This window comes from Phyllobates terribilis, unplaced genomic scaffold (genome assembly GCF_046119375.1).
Source record: "Phyllobates terribilis strain yellow unplaced genomic scaffold, ASM4611937v1 Scaffold_11__3_contigs__length_659146591, whole genome shotgun sequence".
In the NCBI taxonomy this organism is placed as follows: Eukaryota; Metazoa; Chordata; class Amphibia; order Anura; family Dendrobatidae; genus Phyllobates; species Phyllobates terribilis.
This window is the reverse complement of record NW_027362771.1, coordinates 587,073,207-587,095,183: the sequence shown is the minus strand read 5'-3', so window position 1 is coordinate 587,095,183 and position 21,977 is coordinate 587,073,207. Positions and strand designations below refer to the sequence as shown.

The window sequence follows — 21,977 nt, the reverse complement described above, 5'->3', positions numbered from 1 at the left end:
TGTTTGTTGTGTATGTTATTCAGAGCTTGGAAGATGATGATAAAAAAGCCAATGGCCTTGATTAAAAAACATCCAAAATGTAATAGTCTTGACAGACAGACTGGAAAAAGACGCTCTAATAGATAGATCGCACTGGATGCCCATAGCAAACAATGTTCTGAAAAAATGAAAGCTGTGATTGGTTGCTATGGGCAACGAGGCCTACATAGGCAAAGGAAGCCATTTCAACGTTATAATCTTCATTATATCTTTATGCAGAGTATACAATATATAGATTTTTTTGAGGAATAGAGACCAAGTAAAGATTAGAGGCCACACATTTCATGTAATAGCCGCTTTAGTCCAGCAGATTGCGACGGTAAAATGGGAGTGGCTTTTAACGGGTATGGCTTCAATAAAGGGGTGTGGTTAGCAAGTAGCCGTAGGCGTTACGACTTCCACTGTTGTGCCGCTATTGGAAGAGCAGGGAAAGTGAAGGAAAAAAATAAATACAACTGACACGTGTGTGGTCCCTTGGTCAAAAACTGGGTGACCCACCTGTGCGGTTTGGCTACAGCAGTGATGTCCTATCACACATCACCGCTGTAGCCAAAACACCCAGATCGGAGCAGCAGCGGAGAGTCGGCACAGCAGCAGGTGTGTACCAAGCGGCTTTGTTATTTTACGTGGGGTCCACTTTGCTGAAAGTTGAAAACCCCCTTTAACTTCGTTCTTGGAACTAAAGGACGGGATTTTAGTTTGGACTCCCATACTTGATAGAGCAAAAAAGGGTTATGGAACATCCACATAAATCCATAAAATATCAATTTTATTTTGAATTCACTAAAAATGGCGCATACTCGCAATAAGTCGCCCAGGGCTACGACTAAGGGCACAAGTACGGCAGAAACGCGTCAGTCTTTTTACAAAGGTTTCAGCGGTGCCTAGGAAAGATCCCCTGAGGGTCCAGGGGGTCTCACATTTTCTCGAGAGAGTTGACGTTATTCAACTGTAAACTAAAAATATGTATAGCCGGTACAATACAGATGCCCCGAAACATAGTTTTCAGACATGAATAGGTCTTGATTCCTGTACATGTAAGTTGGTGATTTTTGTATAGGCAGTTACATGAACCTCTTCCCGACATAGCTATTTTACGTTTTTGTTTTTTTCTTCCCCTTCTTCCAAGGGGAGGAAGACTTTTTTATTTTTCCCATCCATATAGCCATATGATGTCTTGGTTTTTGCAGGAACGAGTTGTATTCTTGAATGACACTGTTCATTTTATCATGTGATGCCCTGGAAAGCAGGAAAAAAAATTCCAAGTGCGGTGAAATTGTGAAATAAGAGCAATTCCACAATTGTGTTTTTGTTTTTTTTACTTATCATTTTCACTATACAGTAAAAATGACCAGACAAGCATATGATTCTCCAGATCAGTGTGATTACGCAGATACCTAACATGTATAGTTTCTTTTTTTTTTTTTTCCAAGTGGCGAAAAAAATTCAGAAATCAGTAAAAAAAAAAAAAAATTCTTGTGTCACCATTTTCCAAGACCCATAAAATTTTCAATGTTTAGTCGATGGGGCCGGGTGAGTGCTTATTTTTTTTTACACCCTGAGCTGACGTTTTTATTGATACCATTTTGGTGTAGGTACAATGTTTCGATCGCCAGCTATCGCATTGTTGCGACAGCTAAAAAAAAGGAATTCTAGCGGTTAGGTTTTTTTTTCTCACTACGCCATTTACCGATCGTGTCAATTCATTTTATATTTTGATAGTTCGGACTATTACGGATGTAACGACACAACGTGTATTTCTTATTTCTTTATTTTTAATGGGGAAAGATGTGGGTGATTCGAACGTATATCTTTTTTTATATTAACTTTTCACTGTATTTGTTCGTCCCCTTAGTGGATCATCCGATCACTTGTGTATAATATATATGTTATATATAGCAATATCACGTCATCGGGGCACCAATAGTTGCATAGAATGCCGCGCCGCCCTGCCAGTGAGCTGTAAATGCCTCTGTCTGACGTTAACTGTCATTTAACAGGTTAACAGCATCGGGTGGAGCGGAGCTGTTAGAGGCAGATGATATCTGAATATCACAGCCATCATCAGCTGGTAAAGATATGGGCTGAGGAACTGAGCCCGCATCAATGTCAGGGCGCCAGCAAACTCAATGTCCCATGTCAGTAACGAGTTAAAGGGTAACCATACTTTCAAGTAACTTTTCAGAAATATCTTTGCCTATTATATGACTAATATCCATTTTACCCATCTTCCCCCTCTGCACACTCTCACTCTTAAGTTTGCAATTGACTCTGAGCGGGTGAGAGAAGACAAGCTGATCTGATGTCTCCCATACACAACACAGAGGGATTCCTGATCTTCATTCCTTAGGTCGCACACAGACTGCAGTAGCATGGTGGACCGTATACAGCAGTACTGAACTGTGTGGCTGTGACTCCAGTTCTGAGGTTAGGTAAAGGACTTGTTAGAAAGCTCAGCACAATATTTCTGTGTCTCCCTCTGCTCTTCACTTTTCCTCCCCTCTCCATAGAGTAAAATAGGAGGTGCAATTTCCCACCACAATGAGCTGGAAGTCCTTGTTTTGAGCAGTGCGTATGATTAGTTAGGAGGCAGGGTAAGCATAAGAAACGGCTCATAAGTGGAGAAAAAAGCCGAATTCTCTGATAAGATATAGCCAAAAGATTTCGTATTATTTACTTCTACTACTGATTTATGAAATGTTTGTTGAAAGTACATTTCCCATTTAGGCACATTATTTAGCAGAGTACTTTCATGAAAGCATTCCCAACACATGAGGAGCTTATAATAGTTGAAGTACTAAATAACATTCCTCAGTTATAAGTTTACTATTATTAGCAAGTCCTCTACTTTACCCAACTCTGACACTATAGGGCGAAAACAGGCATTCACACAGCATCAACACTAAAATTCTAGCTCCATAACTATCGGACATATATAGATGATCAAATATAACAAAACATAATCCCAATTTCAAATAATACAGAGGAATCAGCCAATGAAAAGGTTGAATTAATTCATATTCTTCAGTTGTAGTTTTGAATCTCCAGTTCAGAAGGTTTTTGTGAAGAAAAATTTTTTTTTCTGAAACTTTTGTAATTTTCACATTGGCCACTAGATGTCATAATACTTTTGTTTCACTTTGTAGGCAATGTATCACTTTCCAGCATGCTGTGACGCTAGTTTAACATCTCAAAGTTATTAGCTTTATTCATTTTTCATCCTTTTTGCTACAATTATCATTAGTCTAATATAATGGCAGTTAATTGAAGAAAAAAATAATATGAAATTCATGATAAAATACTTTCATTTTATTTACATCTAAAATGTGTAGAAAAAAACAATCACAGGATCAGTACAAAACAGGATATTCAAAATATTCTGAGAACAGTGGTAAGGAAACAATTTTATTTGGCGTAACAGGGCGAGGGGAGGAAGAATTTTCAGTATGGGGTGGGTAAGGCACATGAGGTTGAGCAGCACTCTGTGGACCCCGACCTATGAATAGTATCCTTACCTACCATATACTGGGGGAAGGCAGACATTTTACATACCTTGTACCTAAGACATGTCACTAGTTCTTAGTATGTATTTACTCTATCTCCATTATGTGTATGGATACAATTTATTAAGGAGGGCACCGATAACTTGTATTATGTGACAATGCTTGTACTTTATGTACACCCAGAGCTGCACTCATAATTCTACTAATGACCTCTTAGAATCTGCTGGCTAAAATGCTTATGATTTAGGCCGGGTTCACATGTTACATATTTGGTGAGGAATTTATGCGCAGAACTCTAAAATCAGAAATCTGCAGAATTTCTGCATCTAAAATCCAGGCGTATTTTCAGCACTTATTAGTAAGTTTCTATATATGTAAACACACAAAGAAAACAATGTCAGGCCAGCTGTTTGACTCCTAGATTTAGGATCCCTATGGAAATGGAACAGGGAAAATCTGCATTAATAAGGTGCATTTCTGCAACAGAAAACAACATGATGCTACAAAAGCCAAATTTCTGTGCAGATTCCACAAGAAAAAAAAAAAAAAAGCCGTTCAGAATAAGTTAAAAATCATCCGCTTTGCTGGTATTGTAAAATATTGTGGATTTTACATGCATAAAATATGCCACATGTGAACATAGCATTAAAGGGTAAATCTCGAGTGATCTCTTGAGCAGCTCACAGCTTTCCAGTCTCCTTACTTCCTGGTTTCTGGCAGGACGGGCTCTCCTCCTTGAGTGACAGCATTAGGCCTCATTCACACATTTCTACGCCAAAACCAGAAGCGCCTTCAAAACACAAAAGAGGTGTCAATCTTTCAATTATAGTTTTTCACTGTAAGTTCCACTCCTGGCTTTGACATAAGTCAGTATTTTTGCATCAGTGTGTGTGTGAATGAGGCCTTAGTAAAACTATAAAGCTCAGCACACGGTCCCATACACAGGAGCAGTCGCTAGTTCTCCATGAGAAGGCCACTGATTGACACATCAGGACAGCCACTTATCTCAGGAAGAACAATTCAACTGGCAGTTCAATACCGGACATGTGTGATCAACAGCTCTCCCGGCCACCAGTCAGCCGGCGCCACATGCACATTAGACAGTTAATATCGGCAGGTTCAGCCGACATTTGTCTAATCATGTGTATGAGGGCCTAAAGAGAGCCGTTCTGATATTTTGCAAGATTTACAACAGCAGCTTATCAGGAGCTGAGAGGGAGGAGAAGGCAAGGTGAGGAGATGGCAAGGTGAGGAGATGGCAAGGTGAGGAGATGGCAAGGTGAGGAGATGGCAAGGTGAGGAGATGGCAAGGTGAGGAGAAGGCAAGGTGAGGAGAAGGCAAGGTGAGGAGAAGGCAAGGTGAGGAGATGGCAAGGTGAGGAGATAACTAATGTAAACAAGTCAATGGGCAGAAGAGAAGCGACTGGTATGCTAGGAGTTAATCCCTATCCTGGAATGCAACTACTACGCACACTCTGGTGGCCGAGCTCCATGGAAACAGCTGTACACTACGAAAGATAAAAGCTTTCATTGCAAGAGAATGATAGCAGATAGAAAAAAATCATGCTGTCTCACCAAAGCAATTTAATAACCTGATAATACCGCTTTAACGCCAGGGCTACACGGCAACTTTGGCCACGTAATCTGTGTCTTGGCCTAAGTTGCCATCTAATCCCAGTCTAAGCCAACAATTAGACTAGCGAGAGCGATGCTAGGTCCTGCAGCTCACAGAAAATCAGAATACAGCTCTGGATAAAACGGATGTCTGATCAAACAATTTTCCCACTGGTCGATCTGACAAGATGGTAAACCTTCACCAGTGATGGTCAGGTCTACAATTAGTTGTGTATGGTCACATGATTTGCCAGTATGGTGTGCAAATCCGCCATGGCCACCAGCGGCCCTGATCAGCCACCCCTGGGTGCAGGGTGGGGTAACATCTCAGGGTCGGAGGCTTCCTTATTGTCTACCCACCGGAGCAGTGAATGTTCCTGTCGCTGGAGTGTCCCCTTCACCTCACATTATTACACGTGTGGATTAAAAAATATATTTATTAATGAATTAAATAGACATCTCTTAATATGTTATCACCGTCCTGATTTCCTGGGTGCATAAATACAAAAATAATTAAGCCATCTACAAAATGTGTTAAAAGACAGATTAAAATGAGAAAAAAAAAAAAATCAGGCCATATATTCTAACCCTGCAGCCATTTTTTTTTCAACTTTTTAATTTTCTCTTTTAAATTATCTAATACTGTTTTATGAGACTAGATGTGGGAATGAGGAGCAATTATGCAGAGCTCCGTTTTTTTTCCCGAACGATCAAGTATTGAAAGTGGATGCTAGTTTAAAAAAAAAAAAAAAAAGTTAAAGTATGGTGGACGTGACCTATTATAACTCAAGGGGCAAGAAGCAAATATGACACGAGGTATGGTGGAGAGAAGCGCTGAACAGGTCTTCGTAGTGGATGCGCTCCTGTGTCACGCTGTAACAAGGGTCTACTCCACCTGCGGCAAAGCAGCACTTTCCCCTTGCTCCAGGGTTTAGACTGGCCTCAGTAGTCGGTGGACGTTCAGGCTCTCGGTGGGAGTCTCTGGGATTCGGAGTGCCTTCTTATATCAGCCGCTCTTCTGGAGGAAGCTTCAAGGCAGCGTTGTTCTCCACTCGAGATCCGGCCTGCTCCTCGTTGCTGGGCCGATACGTCCCCTCCGTCTGACGCTTCTCTTTCACTTTGACTACGAAGAACGCAATGATGCCGATTAAAATAATACCGCCAACTACGGACGGGACTATTATGGCAGCCAGACGCTCGGATTCCTGGAACAGGAGAGAAGAGAATGGTTGGATTGTCAGTAGGTCCAGTGAAGGACCATGACTGGTTACTCGGCACCAGCTGGATGAAGTGGTTATAACCTGAAGACACTACCAGAAATCTCTGATGCTGAAGGAATTATCCAAAGACTAAACCCATGAAAATCAATTCCCTATTATAATTAATACAAAGCCTCAGAGATCATTAATAGTTGCCTGCCAGATTTATCTGCAGTGTGGCTTTTCCTCCTGTTCTTCTCCCAATAAAATTGTTCAAGGTCAAGTTGGTGCATAATACGCGATACAACTTCATCCCAAAAAGCCCTATATCACTCACCGTGAGTCTGCCTGGGGACGGCGTGGTGGCTGTGTCATTTGTGGCTAAAGAAGGAAGAGAAACAAAAATGTATAGTTAACAAAGCACTGCCCCCCCCTATGGACAAGAATACATCTACTGCAATACCGCCCCCCCTATGGACAAGAATACATCTACTGCAATACCGCCCCCCCTATGGACAAGAATACATCTACTGCAATGCCGCCCCCCCTATGGACAAGAATACATCTACTGCAATACCGCCCCCCCTATGGACAAGAATACATCTACTGCAATACCGCCCCCCCTATGGACAAGAATACATCTACTGCAATACCGCCCCCCCTATGGACAAGAATACATCTACTGCAATACCGCCCCCCCTATGGACAAGAATACATCTACTGCAATACCGCCCCCCCTATGGACAAGAATACATCTACTGCAATACCGCGCCCCTATGGACAAGAATACATCAACTGCAATACCGCGCCCCTATGGACAAGAATACATCAACTGCAATACCGCGCCCCTATGGACAAGAATACATCAACTGCAATACCGCGCCCCTATGGACAAGAATACATCTACTGCAATACCGCGCCCCTATGGACAAGAATACATCAACTGCAATACCGCGCCCCTATGGACAAGAATACATCAACTGCAATACCGCGCCCCTATGGACAAGAATACATCAACTGCAATACCGCGCCCCTATGGACAAGAATACATCAACTGCAACACCGCGCCCCTATGGACAAGAATACATCAACTGCAATACCGCGCCCCTATGGACAAGAATACATCTACTGCAATACCGCGCCCCTATGGACAAGAATACATCTACTGCAATACCGCGCCCCTATGGACAAGAATACATCAACTGCAATACCGCGCCCCTATGGACAAGAATACATCAACTGCAATACCGCGCCCCTATGGACAAGAATACATCTACTGCAATACCGCGCCCCTATGGACAAGAATACATCTACTGCAATACCGCGCCCCTATGGACAAGAATACATCTACTGCAATACCGCGCCCCTATGGACAAGAATACATCAACTGCAATACCGCGCCCCTATGGACAAGAATACATCAACTGCAATACCGCGCCCCTATGGACAAGAATACATCAACTGCAATACCGCGCCCCTATGGACAAGAATACATCAACTGCAATACCGCGCCCCTATGGACAAGAATACATCAACTGCAATACCGCGCCCCTATGGACAAGAATACATCAACTGCAATACCGCGCCCCTATGGACAAGAATACATCAACTGCAATACCGCACCCCTATGGACAAGAATACATCAACTGCAATACCGCGCCCCTATGGACAAGAATACATCTACTGCAATACCGCGCCCCTATGGACAAGAATACATCTACTGCAATACCGCGCCCCTATGGACAAGAATACATCAACTGCAATACCGCGCCCCTATGGACAAGAATACATCAACTGCAATACCGCGCCCCTATGGACAAGAATACATCAACTGCAATACCGCGCCCCTATGGACAAGAATACATCAACTGCAATACCGCGCCCCTATGGACAAGAATACATCAACTGCAATACCGCGCCCCTATGGACAAGAATACATCAACTGCAATACCGCGCCCCTATGGACAAGAATACATCTACTGCAATACCGCGCCCCTATGGACAAGAATACATCAACTGCAATACCGCGCCCCTATGGACAAGAATACATCTACTGCAATACCGCGCCCCTATGGACAAGAATACATCTACTGCAATACCGCGCCCCTATGGACAAGAATACATCTACTGCAATACCGCGCCCCTATGGACAAGAATACATCTACTGCAATACCGCGCCCCTATGGACAAGAATACATCTACTGTAATACTGCGCCCCTATGGACAAGAATACAACTACTGTAATACTGCGCCCCTATGGACAAGAATACAACTACTATAATACCGCCCCCTTATGTACAAGAACATATCTACTATAATACTGCCCCCTTATGTACAAGAATATATCTACTATAATACTGCCCCCTATGTACAAGAATATAACTACCATAATACTGCCCCCTATGTACAAGAATATAACTACTATAATACTGCTCTTATGTACAAGAATATAACTACTATAATACTGCCCACTATGTACAAGAATATAACTACTATAATACTGCTCTTATGTACAAGAATATAACTACTATAATACTGCCTCCTATGTACAAGAATGTAACTACTATAATACTGCCCCCTATGTACAAGAATATAACTACTATAATACTGCTCCTATATACAAGAATATAACTACTATAATACTGCTCCTATATACAAGAATATAACTACTATAATACTGCTCCAATGTACAAGAATATAACTACTATAATACTGCCCCCTATGTACAAGAATATAACTACTATAATACTGCCCCCTATGTACAAGAATATAACTACTATAATACTGCTCTTATGTACAAGAATATAACTACTATAATACTGCTCCTATGTACAAGAATATAACTACTATAATACTGTGCCCTATGTACAAGAATATAACTACTATAATACTGCCCCCTATGTACAAGAATATAACTACTATAATACTGCCCCTATGTACAAGAATATAACTACTATAATACTGCTCCTATGTACAAGAATATAACTACTATAATACTGTGCCCTATGTACAAGAATATAACTACTATAATACTGCCCCCTATGTACAAGAATATAACTACTATAATACTGCCCCTATGTACAAGAATATAACTACTATAATACTGCTCCTATGTACAAGAATATAACTACTATAATACTGCCCACTATGTACAAGAATATAACTACTATAATACTGCCTCCTATGTACAAGAATATAACTACTATAATACTGCCTCCTATGTACAAGAATGTAACTACTATAATACTGCCCCCTATGCACAAGAATATAACTACTATAATACTGCCCCCTATGCACAAGAATATAACTACTATAATACTGCATCTATGTGCAAGAATATAACTACTATAATACTGCTCCTATGTACAAGAATATAACTACTATAATACTGCCTCCTATGTACAAGAATGTAACTACTATAATACTGCCCCCTATGCACAAGAATATAACTACTATAATACTGCCCCTATGTACAAGAATATAACTACTATAATACTGTCCGTATGTATAGGAATATCACTATTACAGTAGTGACTGTGGCTTTGTCAGTATATTATCACAATCTTTTACTTTCCCACAATCTAGCAGAGCGCTGCTTGGATAAAGATGGCCACTTACACGCCCAGGCGGCATACTTGGCACATACAAATTCCAAGTCGCGGGCATGTAGGAGCAGAGAACACTTCTTCCCGGCAGGTAATGTTTGTGTAATAATCATCCATCAGGGAATATAATGGTTGGCGTTCGGGGGGGAGCGGGGCCATGTGAGTGAGAACACTGTGCTTTCGGCACTTACTTATTAACTTTGATAATATGCCAGACTCGCACTAAGGTTAAATATTACAGGGCTCCTCGGTGCGGACGGACGGGGTTTATTATGAAACTTCTTGAGCTGAGGTTCAAGCAAAACTTCAAGAATCTGCATTACGTGGGGAGATGAAGGGTTACACAATTATAATGGGCCGAATGCCCAGATCCAGAAGAGATCCCAGACTCAGATCCCATAAATCACGTGGCACCAGCTGTAGGAACGTGGCCCCGCTGTCAGTCTATTCTGGCTTGTACAAGGTGCTGCCGACATGTCAGCTTCCTGCCATGGGCAAGTTCAGTCACTACCCCGGCCTGAGCCAGCGAGCAGGGCACAGCCCTCTTACCCAGGTACGGGAAATGGAGATGTAGCCTCCTGAATACTACATCTCCTAGAGGGGCTCTACACCTCGATGAGCGTACAGTATGGCAGCATAAAGCCCCCCTAAAATAGATGTAGGCAGAAAAGTTCCTCCAGCCGGCAGCCATCTCCCCCGACTCCCCCATACACAGGAACATCCAGCTCAGCCGAGTGCACCTGTGAGGTACGATGACGGGGCCCTCATATTCCCGAAAACTAAATGATTGGCTGTTGGAGATTTGACGTGCTGGATCCTTCTCTCCCCTGATCTTATCTGTGGAGGGAGAAGGAGTTGGGAGACCCCCATACACATTGGATTGTTGGCTGAACTCGCCCATATTACAACTTTAGCCTTATGTGTAAGGAGACCTTATAGCTATTTTCACATCTGCGATGGAGGCTCCAGCAGAGATCAAAGTAAGCTGGCGAAAAACAAAGCACACAGTCAAGATTCACCAATCTGCCGTCACTCATGTCTGGAAACCCCTTTAAAGCACCGACCAATTAATCTTTTCTACACTTCATTTTTCTCCTCCCCTTCTGCCACGAGCCATAACTTTTTAACTTTTTTCGACCACATAGATGTATGAGGGCTTATTTTTTTGCAGAAGTTGCAGTTTAGAATTTCACCATGAAATGTACAAAAAAAAAAAAATTGTATACTTTAGCAGTCAAAGATTATTATTTTTTGTTCGTTTTTTTAAGTAAACTCCGACGCTCCCTTCCTCCTCCTCTCTTGTATTTTCAAGCGAACTGATGTCATATTATTACTGCCGCCTTGTCTGATCTGTTATCCATTTTATAGTACTTATATTGGATTTACAGTACAGACCAAAAGTTTGGACACACCTTCTCATTTAAAGATTTTTCTGTATTTTCATAACTATGAAAATTGTACATTCACACTGAAGGCATCAAAACTATGAATTAACACATGTGGAATTATATACTTAACAAAAAAGTGTGAAACAACTGAAAATATGTCTTATATTCTAGGTTCTTCAAAGTAGCCACCTTTTGCTTTGATGACTGCTTTGCACACTCTTGGCATTCTCTTGAAAGGTGGCTACTTTGAAGAACCTAGAATATAAGACATTTTCAGTTGTTTCACACTTTTTTGTTAAGTATATAATTCCACATGTGGTAATTCATAGTTTTGATGCCTTCAGTGTGAATGTACAATTTTCATAGTCATGAAAATACAGAAAAATCTTTAAATGAGAAGGTGTGTCCAAACTTTTGGTCTATACTGTATCTTAGTTCCCCTTAAACCTGTAATTGTCTTTACAAGACACTGCAGTACTGTAGTATTGCAGTCTATTGTATAATTACAATATGAAGCCATATTGGAGGAGTAATACCATGGCAGATATGGAGGCTTTCGGGAAACCCTCCCCAGCTGGAGGCCGATCCATGGGCACCTCACAATGGCGTTACATGGGGTGGCCAATGGCCTTTGAAGTGAAGGTCTTATAAATGCTACTGTCACACTTGATAGTGGCATTTAAAGGGCCAACCTGCTGAAATCTGAGCTGGCTCCAGGCTCAGACTGGCCCATAGGAGGAAAGGTGAATCCCCCAGGGGGGGGGGGCCTCTACTCACGTGGTCAAAATTGTTGGTACTCCTCGTTTAATGAAAGAAAAACCCACAATGGTCACAGAAATAACTTGAATCTGACAAAAGTAATAAATTAAAAATCTATGAAAATGAACAAATGAACGTCAGACATTGCTTTTCTGCTTCCACAGAATTTTTAAAAAAAATTAAACTCATGAAATCGGCCTGGACAGAAATGATGGGACCCCTGAAAATAATGTGACAAAAGGGACATGCTAAATCAAGTTGTGTCCACTAATTAGCATCACAGGTGTCTACAATCTTGTAATCAGTCAGCGGGCCTGTATATAGGGCTACAGACACTCACTGTGAGGTTTGGTGACATGGTGTGTACCACACTCAACATGGACCAGAGGAAGCAAAGGAAAGAGTTGTCTCAGGAGATTAGAAAGAAAATTTATAGACAAGCATGTTAAAGGTAAAGGTTATAAGACCATCTCCAAGCAGCTTGATGTTCCTGTGACTACAGTTGCACATATTATTCAGAAATTTAAGATCCATGGGACTGTAGCCAACCTCCCTGGACGTGGCCGCAGGAGGAAAATTGATGACAAATCAAAGAGACGTATAATACGAATGGTAACAAAAGAGCCCAGGATAACTTCTAAAGAGATTAAAGGTGAACTTCAAGCTCAAGGAACATCAGTGTCAGATCACACCATCCATCATTGTTTCATCCAAAGTGGACTTCATGGGAGACGACCAAGGAGAACACCATTGTTGAAAAAAAAAAAAATAAAAAAAAAAAAGCCAGACTGGAATTTGCCAAACTACATGTTGACAAGCCACAAAGCTTCTGGGAGAATGTCCTATGGACAGATGAGACAAAAATGGAAGTTTTTGGCAAGGCACATCAGCTCTATATTCACAGATGGAAAAATGAAGCATATCAAGAAAAGAACACTGTCCCTACTGTGAAACATGGTGGAGGCTCTGTTATGTTCTGGAGCTGCTTTGCTGCATCTGGCACAGGGTGTCTTGAATCTGTGCAGGTACAATGAGATCTCAAGACTATTAAGGGATTCTAGAGAGAAATGTGTTGCCCAGTGTCAGAAAGCTTGGTCTCAGTCGCAGGACATGGGTCTTGCAACAGGATAATGACCCAAAACACACAGCTAAAAACACCCAAGAATGGCTAAGAGGAAAACATTGGACTATTCTGAAGTGGCCTTCTATGAACCCTGACCTAAATCCTATTGAGCATCTTTGGAAAGAGCTGAAACATGTCGTCTGGAGAAGGCGACCTTCAAACACGAGACAACTGGAGCAGTTTGCTCATGAGGAGTGGCCAAAATACCTGTCGAGAGGTGCAGAAGTCTCATTGACAGCTACAGGAATCGTTTGATTGCAGTGATTGCCTCAAAAGGTTCAACAAAATATTAAGCTAAGAAGAAGAAGCATCATTTCTGTCCAGGCCGATTTCATGAGTGTAATTTTTTTTTAATTCTGTGGAAGCAGAAAAGCAATGTCTGACTTTCATTTGTTTATTTTCATAGATTTTTAATTTATTACTTTTGTCAGATTCAAGTTATTTCTGTGACCATTGTGGGTTTTTCCCTTCATTAAACGAGGGGTACTAACAATTCTGACCGTGTGTGTATATGAACAGCAGCTGGCACAATACACTTGATTCACTGTGTATATAGGCAGCATGTCTATTCGTGTCAATGTTACAGGTGGGGCCTTGGATAGTGGTGGTCACCTATCCCATCAGTTACTCTAGAGAGTCAGCTATGTAATACAGCCGGCACCAGCACTGTATGGAGCGGCTCAGTCATCAAGGACTAAAACAGATCCCGTTTTTCCATTCTGATCGTAGATTTTCTGGTTATGATTACGGGGCGGCTGTTAACAGCATTTACAGGTTTGCTTTACAGCAGCCTCAGGGACCACAATAGACAGAATCTGACTGAATTCTATAGGAGAGTGTAGTGGGCATGACTTGTGCAGGTGGGAGAAGGAAGGGAGCTGTGACCATCACAGTATTGTGGGCATGCTTTGCTAATTGTTCAGAAATAATGAAATCATTGAAAAGGGGTGGCGGGGGGTGAGCTGTGATATCTATTGTGAAAGGTAGATCGTATAGTTTATAGAAGTGTTATCAGTCATTGTACAGGAGGAGGAGGTGAGCTGTGACATCTATTGTGAATGGTGGATCCTGTGTTATCTACTGTATATAGAGATGTAATCAGTCATTGTACAGGAGGAGGAGGAGGTGAGCTGTGACATCTCCTATTGTGAATGGTGGATCCTGTGTTATCTACTGTATATAGAGGGGTCCCTGTGGTAATGTGATGGCAGACAAGTGCTCCCTACTGAACGGGAAGCATCAGCATCTTATGATAATCGATGGTCAGGATGAAAACCACAGGATTTAAAGCACTTTTTACTTATACATAGGAACAATAAAATGATATATATTATAGAAGTGTAATATAAAAACTTGATTTTCCTTACAAAATCCCGCATGTGGGTCAGCTGATGCCTTTTCCCTCGTCCCAGCACCTTACACCTTGCTCATGTGTGGACGGCCATGTCCGGTATAGCTGCAGCGAGACCCTTCATGTTTATTCAGCATATGGACCTGTGAGCTACAGGGCACCGGCAGGGCGACGGAGGAAGCCTCATACGGCACACACCTTAGGGGCGGCGGTTAGTAAGGGGTTAAACAGGCTGCCCGGTTACTGCCTGTACATTACAGCGCACACCGCTTCTGATGGATCAGGTGTCTCCTGGGCCTGTATCATCCCTGCACCGTACAGCAGAGCGGTGACGCCCATGGCACCTACTGCACGGCGTGGGAAGGGGCATTCAGCATGGGATGAGCCTGCTATGTATAACACCCTCAGGGCAAATCAAGGGGCTGAAATATAGCCCGTCACACAAACCCTCTGCCGAAGGGGGAACGGGGGGCGTCCCTTTAAGAAGACTTTTTGCAGCCGTTTACTTCCCCTTTAAGATGAGCCAATAATAAACCAAAATTTAACCCATTGCAGAACCTTGTAAAACGTCTCACCGCCCGGAGAAGAACAGGTTCTCCAACATATAGAAGCATGGCCGAATGTATGGGAACAGGCGCTGAAATACAACAGCTGGGGAGACAGAAAATGACGGACGGTGGGGGGTGTAATACTGTGCGGCTCCATGACAGGCTTGAATGCAGCAGCTCGGTATCACGGGACAGGTTTAGATACAGTGTTGCTGAGTAAATGCAAACACTACGGGGCCATGTCCACTCCGCTTATTCTGCGTCAAAATCTGCCATGAAAATCTGCCCAGATTATTGCGTTTTGCTGCTTTTTTTTTTTTTTGTGCAGATTTGAAGCAGCATTTTTATTTTTTTTTAGTACAGAAATGCTGTACTAAAAGAACTGCATTTTTTATTTCAGGATTTCTATAAAAGTCCTTTAAGAAAAACAAAAAAAAAAAAACACAGTAGGTAGGAGTTAATTTAAAAAAAAAATGCAGCATTGATGCTCTGTGTGAACACGGCCTCACCAGGTGCAGTAAAAAAGTATCACAGAGGAAAGGCTTAGATACTCTGACTCCGTAAACAGTGTAAGGCCCCATTCAGGCGTCTAATTTTTGAGGATAAAACATGTTTCACATGTAAAGCGCCATAGAATAAATGTCGCTATAATTATAAATAAATAATAATAATGTACTTCTTACAGTCTATGGGGCTGTTCACACATCTATGGTATATTTATATAAAAAAAAAAAATAAAAAAAATAAAAAATAAATGGTGACGTCCATTTCTAAATGTTAGCCACAGATCAAACTTGTCCATTCAAATGAAGGGATCCCTGGGAAAAAAAAAATGTAAAAAATAAAGAGGACAACAAACGGACGTTGTGCATTTGTCATCTCCGTTTTTTTATGTGTAATGGGTGGGATGAGCTCAGATTTTTTTTTTTTTATGAAAACAATGGATAAAACAAGGAAGGGGAGGGGGGGGTGCGCACTTTTATTTTCCGGTACTTCACCCATTATCTGGTTTCACCCGATGTTTCTTCAGCAAAAATACAAAGCAACAATAGAAAATTAGGGGGGGGGGGGGGTTGTAATTATTCCTCACCAGGTCGTTACCTGTGACGCATCGTTATGAGGATGAGGACAGGTACAAGGGATCCGACAGCAGAGAAGCGATTGCACAACATGTTGTGGTAAGTCATCGGGGTGTGGCGGTGACGGGACACACGATGCTCGCCCCTACCTAAAGTATCAGGAGCAGACATGGAGGAAGAGCTGAACCCAGAGCAGCTAGTCACTGCTGAACCGCACTCATCCCTTTCATATATGGCAGACATGCGCACTTTCTGTATAGTGCCTGCTCAGGACCTGAGCCCGCACAATACAGAGAGGATGCTGGCTGTGTTACACAGAGGGCACCGAGAGGAGCTGATGGGGTCAGATCCAGCTCTGATCTGAACAGTTTAAGTGTAAAAGCTGCATTTTTCAACAAAGCGGCTGTCAATTCTGATGATGATGTGATAATGAGGAGCCATACATGTACAGGCGACCAAGCGATCACGGGTACAAGACACACAAGTGATAGGATAACCCTACAGACGTCTTACAAGATGATGACAGATCACCTCCATATCAGAAGCAATATGTTGTCTTAATACTGCACTCCCTTCGCCCCCCCGGTCTGTTCCTCCGCCATATACCTGCCCGGTCTCCAGACAGACATACAGCAGGGATAGTTGATGGCGCGGCTACAAAGGCTGCACACGAGGCACGTGGACACTTGGCAGCTGCTCCCGGACAGGACGTGTCTGCAGGGCTCATCAATAATAAACCACCTGACACTTGTGGAGACATTTCCCCGACGTTCCCTCCATATATATGTGTCCGCGCAGGGGGGGGGGGGGGGGTCACATACTTATACACCAGCTCCACACTGACTCACAACCTAATGACACTGCAGGATTTACATGAGGCAGAAACTGGAGGAGGAAGGATGGCAGAGAGCAATGAGGTCACAGACGATGAGAGTTGTGGTGACACAAGATGGGAGTCAGGATATTTTTGCTTTGTTTGGTTTTGCATAACCTGCAACACGACGGTGCTGTGTGAACACGCCCTAGATCACCAATAATCCGACGTGCGGAGAACCGTGCTGGATTATCAAAGTTTAGGATGGTCCAGTAACCGGGGCCCCAGGGGCCACACCAACCTCCCACTGTCACAGCAGTGCTGGGGTCTGGAGCAGGAATCCAAGGATCACCCCCAACAGGGTTCATGTGCGGATCCCCGTCAGGAAGCAGCAGGTCACTTACTCCCCCCACAATGTGGATTTCACATCAGTACCCAAGGACTCGTTCACACGAGCAGATACTAACTCCGGCCCTGTGCGCCACAAGACGATGGTCTACATTGGAAATAAATCGTTTTACAGACCAGAATAATGCACGCGATATAAAAACGGCTCCGGCAGCCACCGGACGAGCACACGGGGCTAGTCATCTGCGGAATTCACGGTCACAACTGGGATGATTTCCAATATGGCCGAGTGATCCCGGCATAATAAGGCGGATTGTACAAGGATCTCAGCACAGGGTTTATTCATAGAGCAAATGTGTGATACCGCCTAATGGAGTATCCGCGCTCCGCAGACTTCAACTGGCGGTGCGCTCCGCAGCCGGGTCATCTGAGGATGGGGTGAAGGGGGGAGAAGGTGGTCGCGCTCCGCAGCCGGAACCTCTGGGTGGAGGAGGGCGCGCTCCGCAGATCTTATATGTTTATTTTATTCCACAACCTGTAATGTTAGGGGCTCATGTGGCAAACACTGAGGCTGGGGTCTGCATTAAGAAGTTTGCTATAGGGCCCAGTCTTCCCTAGTTACACCCCTCTGAGCAACTTTTAGGGCTCATTCACATTAGCACATTTTTGGTTTGCATGCACAACAGAGAGAACACGGACCAAACCCAGCCATTGTGGAGATGGGAGACCAGCAGCGGCCTGACCACACACACACACACACACACACACACACACACACACACACACGTGCACTATAGGGACCCCAGCTGCAGGGCAGGAGCAGCACCGCCCGTTATCATTTCCCCTGCACTCACCCAGCACCAGGCACAGGCTGCACAGCCACGCGAGGAGCCGCAGAGGAGACACCACCGGATCCATCAGTCCAGGAGTTGCAGGTCCTAAGAGGAAAAGGTGCATTAAACATCATTATATCATTACTTATAACACAGAAGAGCTACAAGTCCCAGCACTCACTGGCTGTGTGTGTGTGGGGGGGGGGGCTACACGTCCCAGCGCTCACTGGCTGGGGGGGGGGGGGGGTGACGGCTACACGTCCCGGCGCTCACTGGCTGGGGGGGGGGGGGCGACGACTACACGTCCCGGCGCTCACTGGCTGGGAGGGGGGGCTACAAGTCCCGGCGCTCACTGGCTGGGAGGGGGGGCTACAAGTCCCGGCGCTCACTGGCTGGGAGGGGGGGCTACAAGTCCCGGCGCTCACTGGCTGGGAGGGGGGGCTACAAGTCCCGGCACTCACTGGCTGGGAGGGGGGGCTACAAGTCCCGGCACTCACTGGCTGGGAGGGGGGGCTACAAGTCCCGGCGCTCACTGGCTGGGAGGGGGGGCTACAAGTCCCGGCGCTCACTGGCTGGGAGGGGGGGCTACAAGTCCCGGCGCTCACTGGCTGGGAGGGGGGGCTACAAGTCCCGGCGCTCACTGGCTGGGAGGGGGTAGGGGGACTACAAGTCCCGGCGCTCACTGGCTGGGGGGGGGGGGGGAGGGGGACTACAAGTCCCGGCACTCACTGGCTGGGGGAGGGGGGAGGGGGACTACAAGTCCCGGCACTCACTGGCTGGGGGGGGGGGGGGAGGGGGACTACAAGTCCCGGCACTCACTGGCTGGGGGGGGGGGGGAGGGGGACTACAAGTCCCGGCACTCACTGGCTGGGGGGGGGGGGGGGAGGGGGACTACAAGTCCCGGCACTCACTGGCTGGGGGGGGGGGGGGGGGAGGGGGACTACAAGTCCCGGCACTCACTGGCTGGGGGGGGGGGGGGGGAGGGGGACTACAAGTCCCGGCACTCACTGGCTGGGGGGGGGGGGGGGGAGGGGGACTACAAGTCCCGGCACTCACTGGCTGGGGGGGGAGGGGGAGGGGGACTACAAGTCCCGGCACTCACTGGCTGGGGGGGGGGGGGGGGAGGGGGACTACAAGTCCCGGCACTCACTGGCTGGGGGGGGGGGAGAGGGGGACTACAAGTCCCGGCACTCACTGGCTGGGGGGGGGGGAGGGGGACTACAAGTCCCGGCACTCACTGGCTGGGGGGGGGGAGGGGGACTACAAGTCCCGGCACTCACTGGCTGGGGGGGGGGGGAGGGGGACTACAAGTCCCGGCACTCACTGGCTGGGGGGGGGGGGAGGGGGACTACAAGTCCCGGCACTCACTGGCTGGGGGGGGGGGGGGGGGGACTACTAGTCCCGGCACTCACTGGCTGGGGGGGGGGGGGGGAGGGAGGGGGACTACTAGTCCCGGCACTCACTGGCTGGGGGGGGGGGGGGAGGGAGGGGGACTACTAGTCCCGGCACTCACTGGCTGGGGGGGGGGGGAGGGGGACTACAAGTCCCGGCACTCACTGGCTGGGGGGGGGGGGGGGGGAGGGGGACTACAAGCACTCACTGGCTGGGGGGGGGGGGAGGGGGACTACAAGTCCCGGCACTCACTGGCTGGGGGGGGGGGGGGGAGGGGGACTACAAGTCCCGGCACTCACTGGCTGGGGGGGGGGGGGGGGAGGGGGACTACAAGTCCCGGCACTCACTGGCTGGGGGGGGGGGGGGGGGGGGGACTACAAGTCCCGGCACTCACTGGCTGGGGGGGGGGGGGAGGGGGACTACAAGTCCCGGCACTCACTGGCTGGGGGGGGGGGAGGGGGACTACAAGTCCCGGCACTCACTGGCTGGGGGGGGGGGGGGGAGGGGGACTACAAGTCCCGGCACTCACTGGCTGGGGGGGGGGGGGGGAGGGGGACTACAAGTCCCGGCACTCACTGGCTGGGGGGGGGGGAGGGGGACTACAAGTCCCGGCACTCACTGGCTGGGGGGGGGGGGGGAGGGGGACTACAAGTCCCGGCACTCACTGGCTGGGGGGGGGGGGGGGGGGAGGGGGACTACAAGTCCCGGCACTCACTGGCTGGGGGGGGGGGGGGGAGGGGGACTACAAGTCCCGGCACTCACTGGCTGGGGGAGGGGGACTACAAGTCCCGGCACTCACTGGCTGGGGGGGGGGGGGGGAGGGGGACTACAAGTCCCGGCACTCACTGGCTGGGGGGGGGGGGGGAGGGGGACTACAAGTCCCGGCACTCACTGGCTGGGGGGGGGGGGGGAGGGGGACTACAAGTCCCGGCACTCACTGGCTGGGGGGGGGGAGGGGGACTACAAGTCCCGGCACTCACTGGCTGGGGGGGGACTACAAGTCCCGGCACTCACTGGCTGGGGGGGGGGGGGGGACTACAAGTCCCGGCACTCACTGGCTGGGGGGGGGGGGGGGGGGGGACTACAAGTCCCGGCACTCACTGGCTGGGGGGGGGGGACTACAAGTCCCAGCACTCACTGGCTGGGGGGGGGGGGACTACAAGTCCCGGCACTCACTGGCTGGGGGGGGGGGACTACAAGTCCCGGCACTCACTGGCTGGGGGGGGGGGGGGGACTACAAGTCCCAGCACTCACTGGCTGGGGGGGGGGGGGGACTACAAGTCCCAGCACTCACTGGCTGGGGTGGATTCACACCCAGTGGGCACAGTCACAATCATACAATCATCCTGAAACTTAGAAAAGCAGAAGACCTTACAATTTTCACAAATGCAGGAGGAGGTACTACAAGTCTCAGCGGTGACAGTGGGGGGGGGGGGGGATACTACAATTCCCATAATGCAAAGAAAGCAATAAAGTAATGAACAAGAATCCATAGCTACCACTGGGAGAACTACATGTACCAGCATGCACAGACAAGTCGCACCCGGATGACTGGAGGTCTCTGGGTGACTGTGCTGGGAATGGCTGCACCTGTTTCCGGCCCCGAGCGCCGCCCGCACACCTGTCACTCCGCGGTCACCGCACAGTCCTCATCTATAGATGACCAATATACAGGACGCGGCTCACCTGCCCGAAACTCGCAGACTCCGCCCACACGGCTCTGCACGTGATCCCGCCCTTACACCTGAGAAACTTCCGGGAACACCCGAGCCTACACCGGCCGTCATATCCGGAGTCACCTGTACACCACGGAAAGCATTTCCGGGAGCTCACCTGTACGGACTTCCGGGAGCTCACCTATACGGACTTCCGGGAGCTCACCTGTACGGACTTCCGGGAGCTCACCTGTACGGACTTCCGGGAGCTCACCTGTACGGACTAAGTGATGTGCGCTTGCGTACTTCCGGGAGCTCACCTGTGTGCGAGCATGAGCAGGTGTATAGGAATAGTGTGTGCTAAGGACAGCGGAGACACTGCGCTGTGTATAAGGACAGCGGAGACACTGCGCTGTGTATAAGGACAGCGGAGACACTGCGCTGTGTATAAGGACAGCAGAGACTGCACTGTGTATAAGGACAGCAGAGACACTGCACTGTGTATAAGGACAGCAGAGACACTGCGCTGTGTATAAGGACAGCGGAGACACTGCACTGTGTATAAGGACAGCGGAGACACTGCGCTGTGTATAAGGACAGCGGAGACACTGCGCTGTGTATAAGGACAGCAGAGACACTGCGCTGTGTATAAGGACAGCAGAGACACTGCGCTGTGTATAAGGACAGCGGAGACACTGCGCTGTGTATAAGGACAGCGGAGACACTG

At 47.0% G+C, this 21,977-nt stretch overlaps 1 protein-coding gene across 6 annotated transcripts; it reads right to left on the bottom strand.

Moving 5' to 3' along the window:
- Positions 1 to 3,326: 3,326 nt before the first annotated feature.
- CRB3 (crumbs cell polarity complex component 3) lies at positions 3,327 to 21,420 on the bottom strand. 6 transcript variants are annotated; one of them, XM_073654367.1, is made up of 4 exons: positions 21,282 to 21,420; positions 18,225 to 18,308; positions 6,693 to 6,736; positions 3,327 to 6,361 (listed from the first exon to the last, which is right to left on the bottom strand). In XM_073654367.1, the coding sequence occupies exons 2-4, from the start codon at positions 18,286 to 18,288 to the stop codon at positions 6,158 to 6,160; spliced, it is 312 nt and encodes a 103-aa protein (XP_073510468.1). In that variant the 5' UTR covers positions 18,289 to 18,308; positions 21,282 to 21,420; the 3' UTR covers positions 3,327 to 6,157. The 6 variants fall into 6 exon arrangements, with proteins under 6 accessions (XP_073510468.1, XP_073510469.1, XP_073510473.1 ...); XM_073654368.1 differs by having other exon boundaries at positions 21,217 to 21,369; XM_073654372.1 differs by having other exon boundaries at positions 21,186 to 21,322.
- Between the last annotated feature and the right edge of the window lie 557 nt (positions 21,421 to 21,977).

Bases quoted from the DNA above. Each gene is read 5' to 3' on its own strand.
- CRB3 (XM_073654367.1), bottom strand. From the start codon at position 18,288: ATGGATCCGGTGGTGTCTCCTCTGCGGCTCCTCGCGTGGCTGTGCAGC. The intron at 6,737-18,224 runs GTGAGTGCAGGG...TTCCTTCTTTAG, and splicing joins CAGCCTGTGCCTGGTGCTGG to CCACAAATGACACAGCCACC. The intron at 6,362-6,692 runs GTGAGTGATATA...CTCCTGTTCCAG, and splicing joins CGTCCCCAGGCAGACTCACG to GAATCCGAGCGTCTGGCTGC.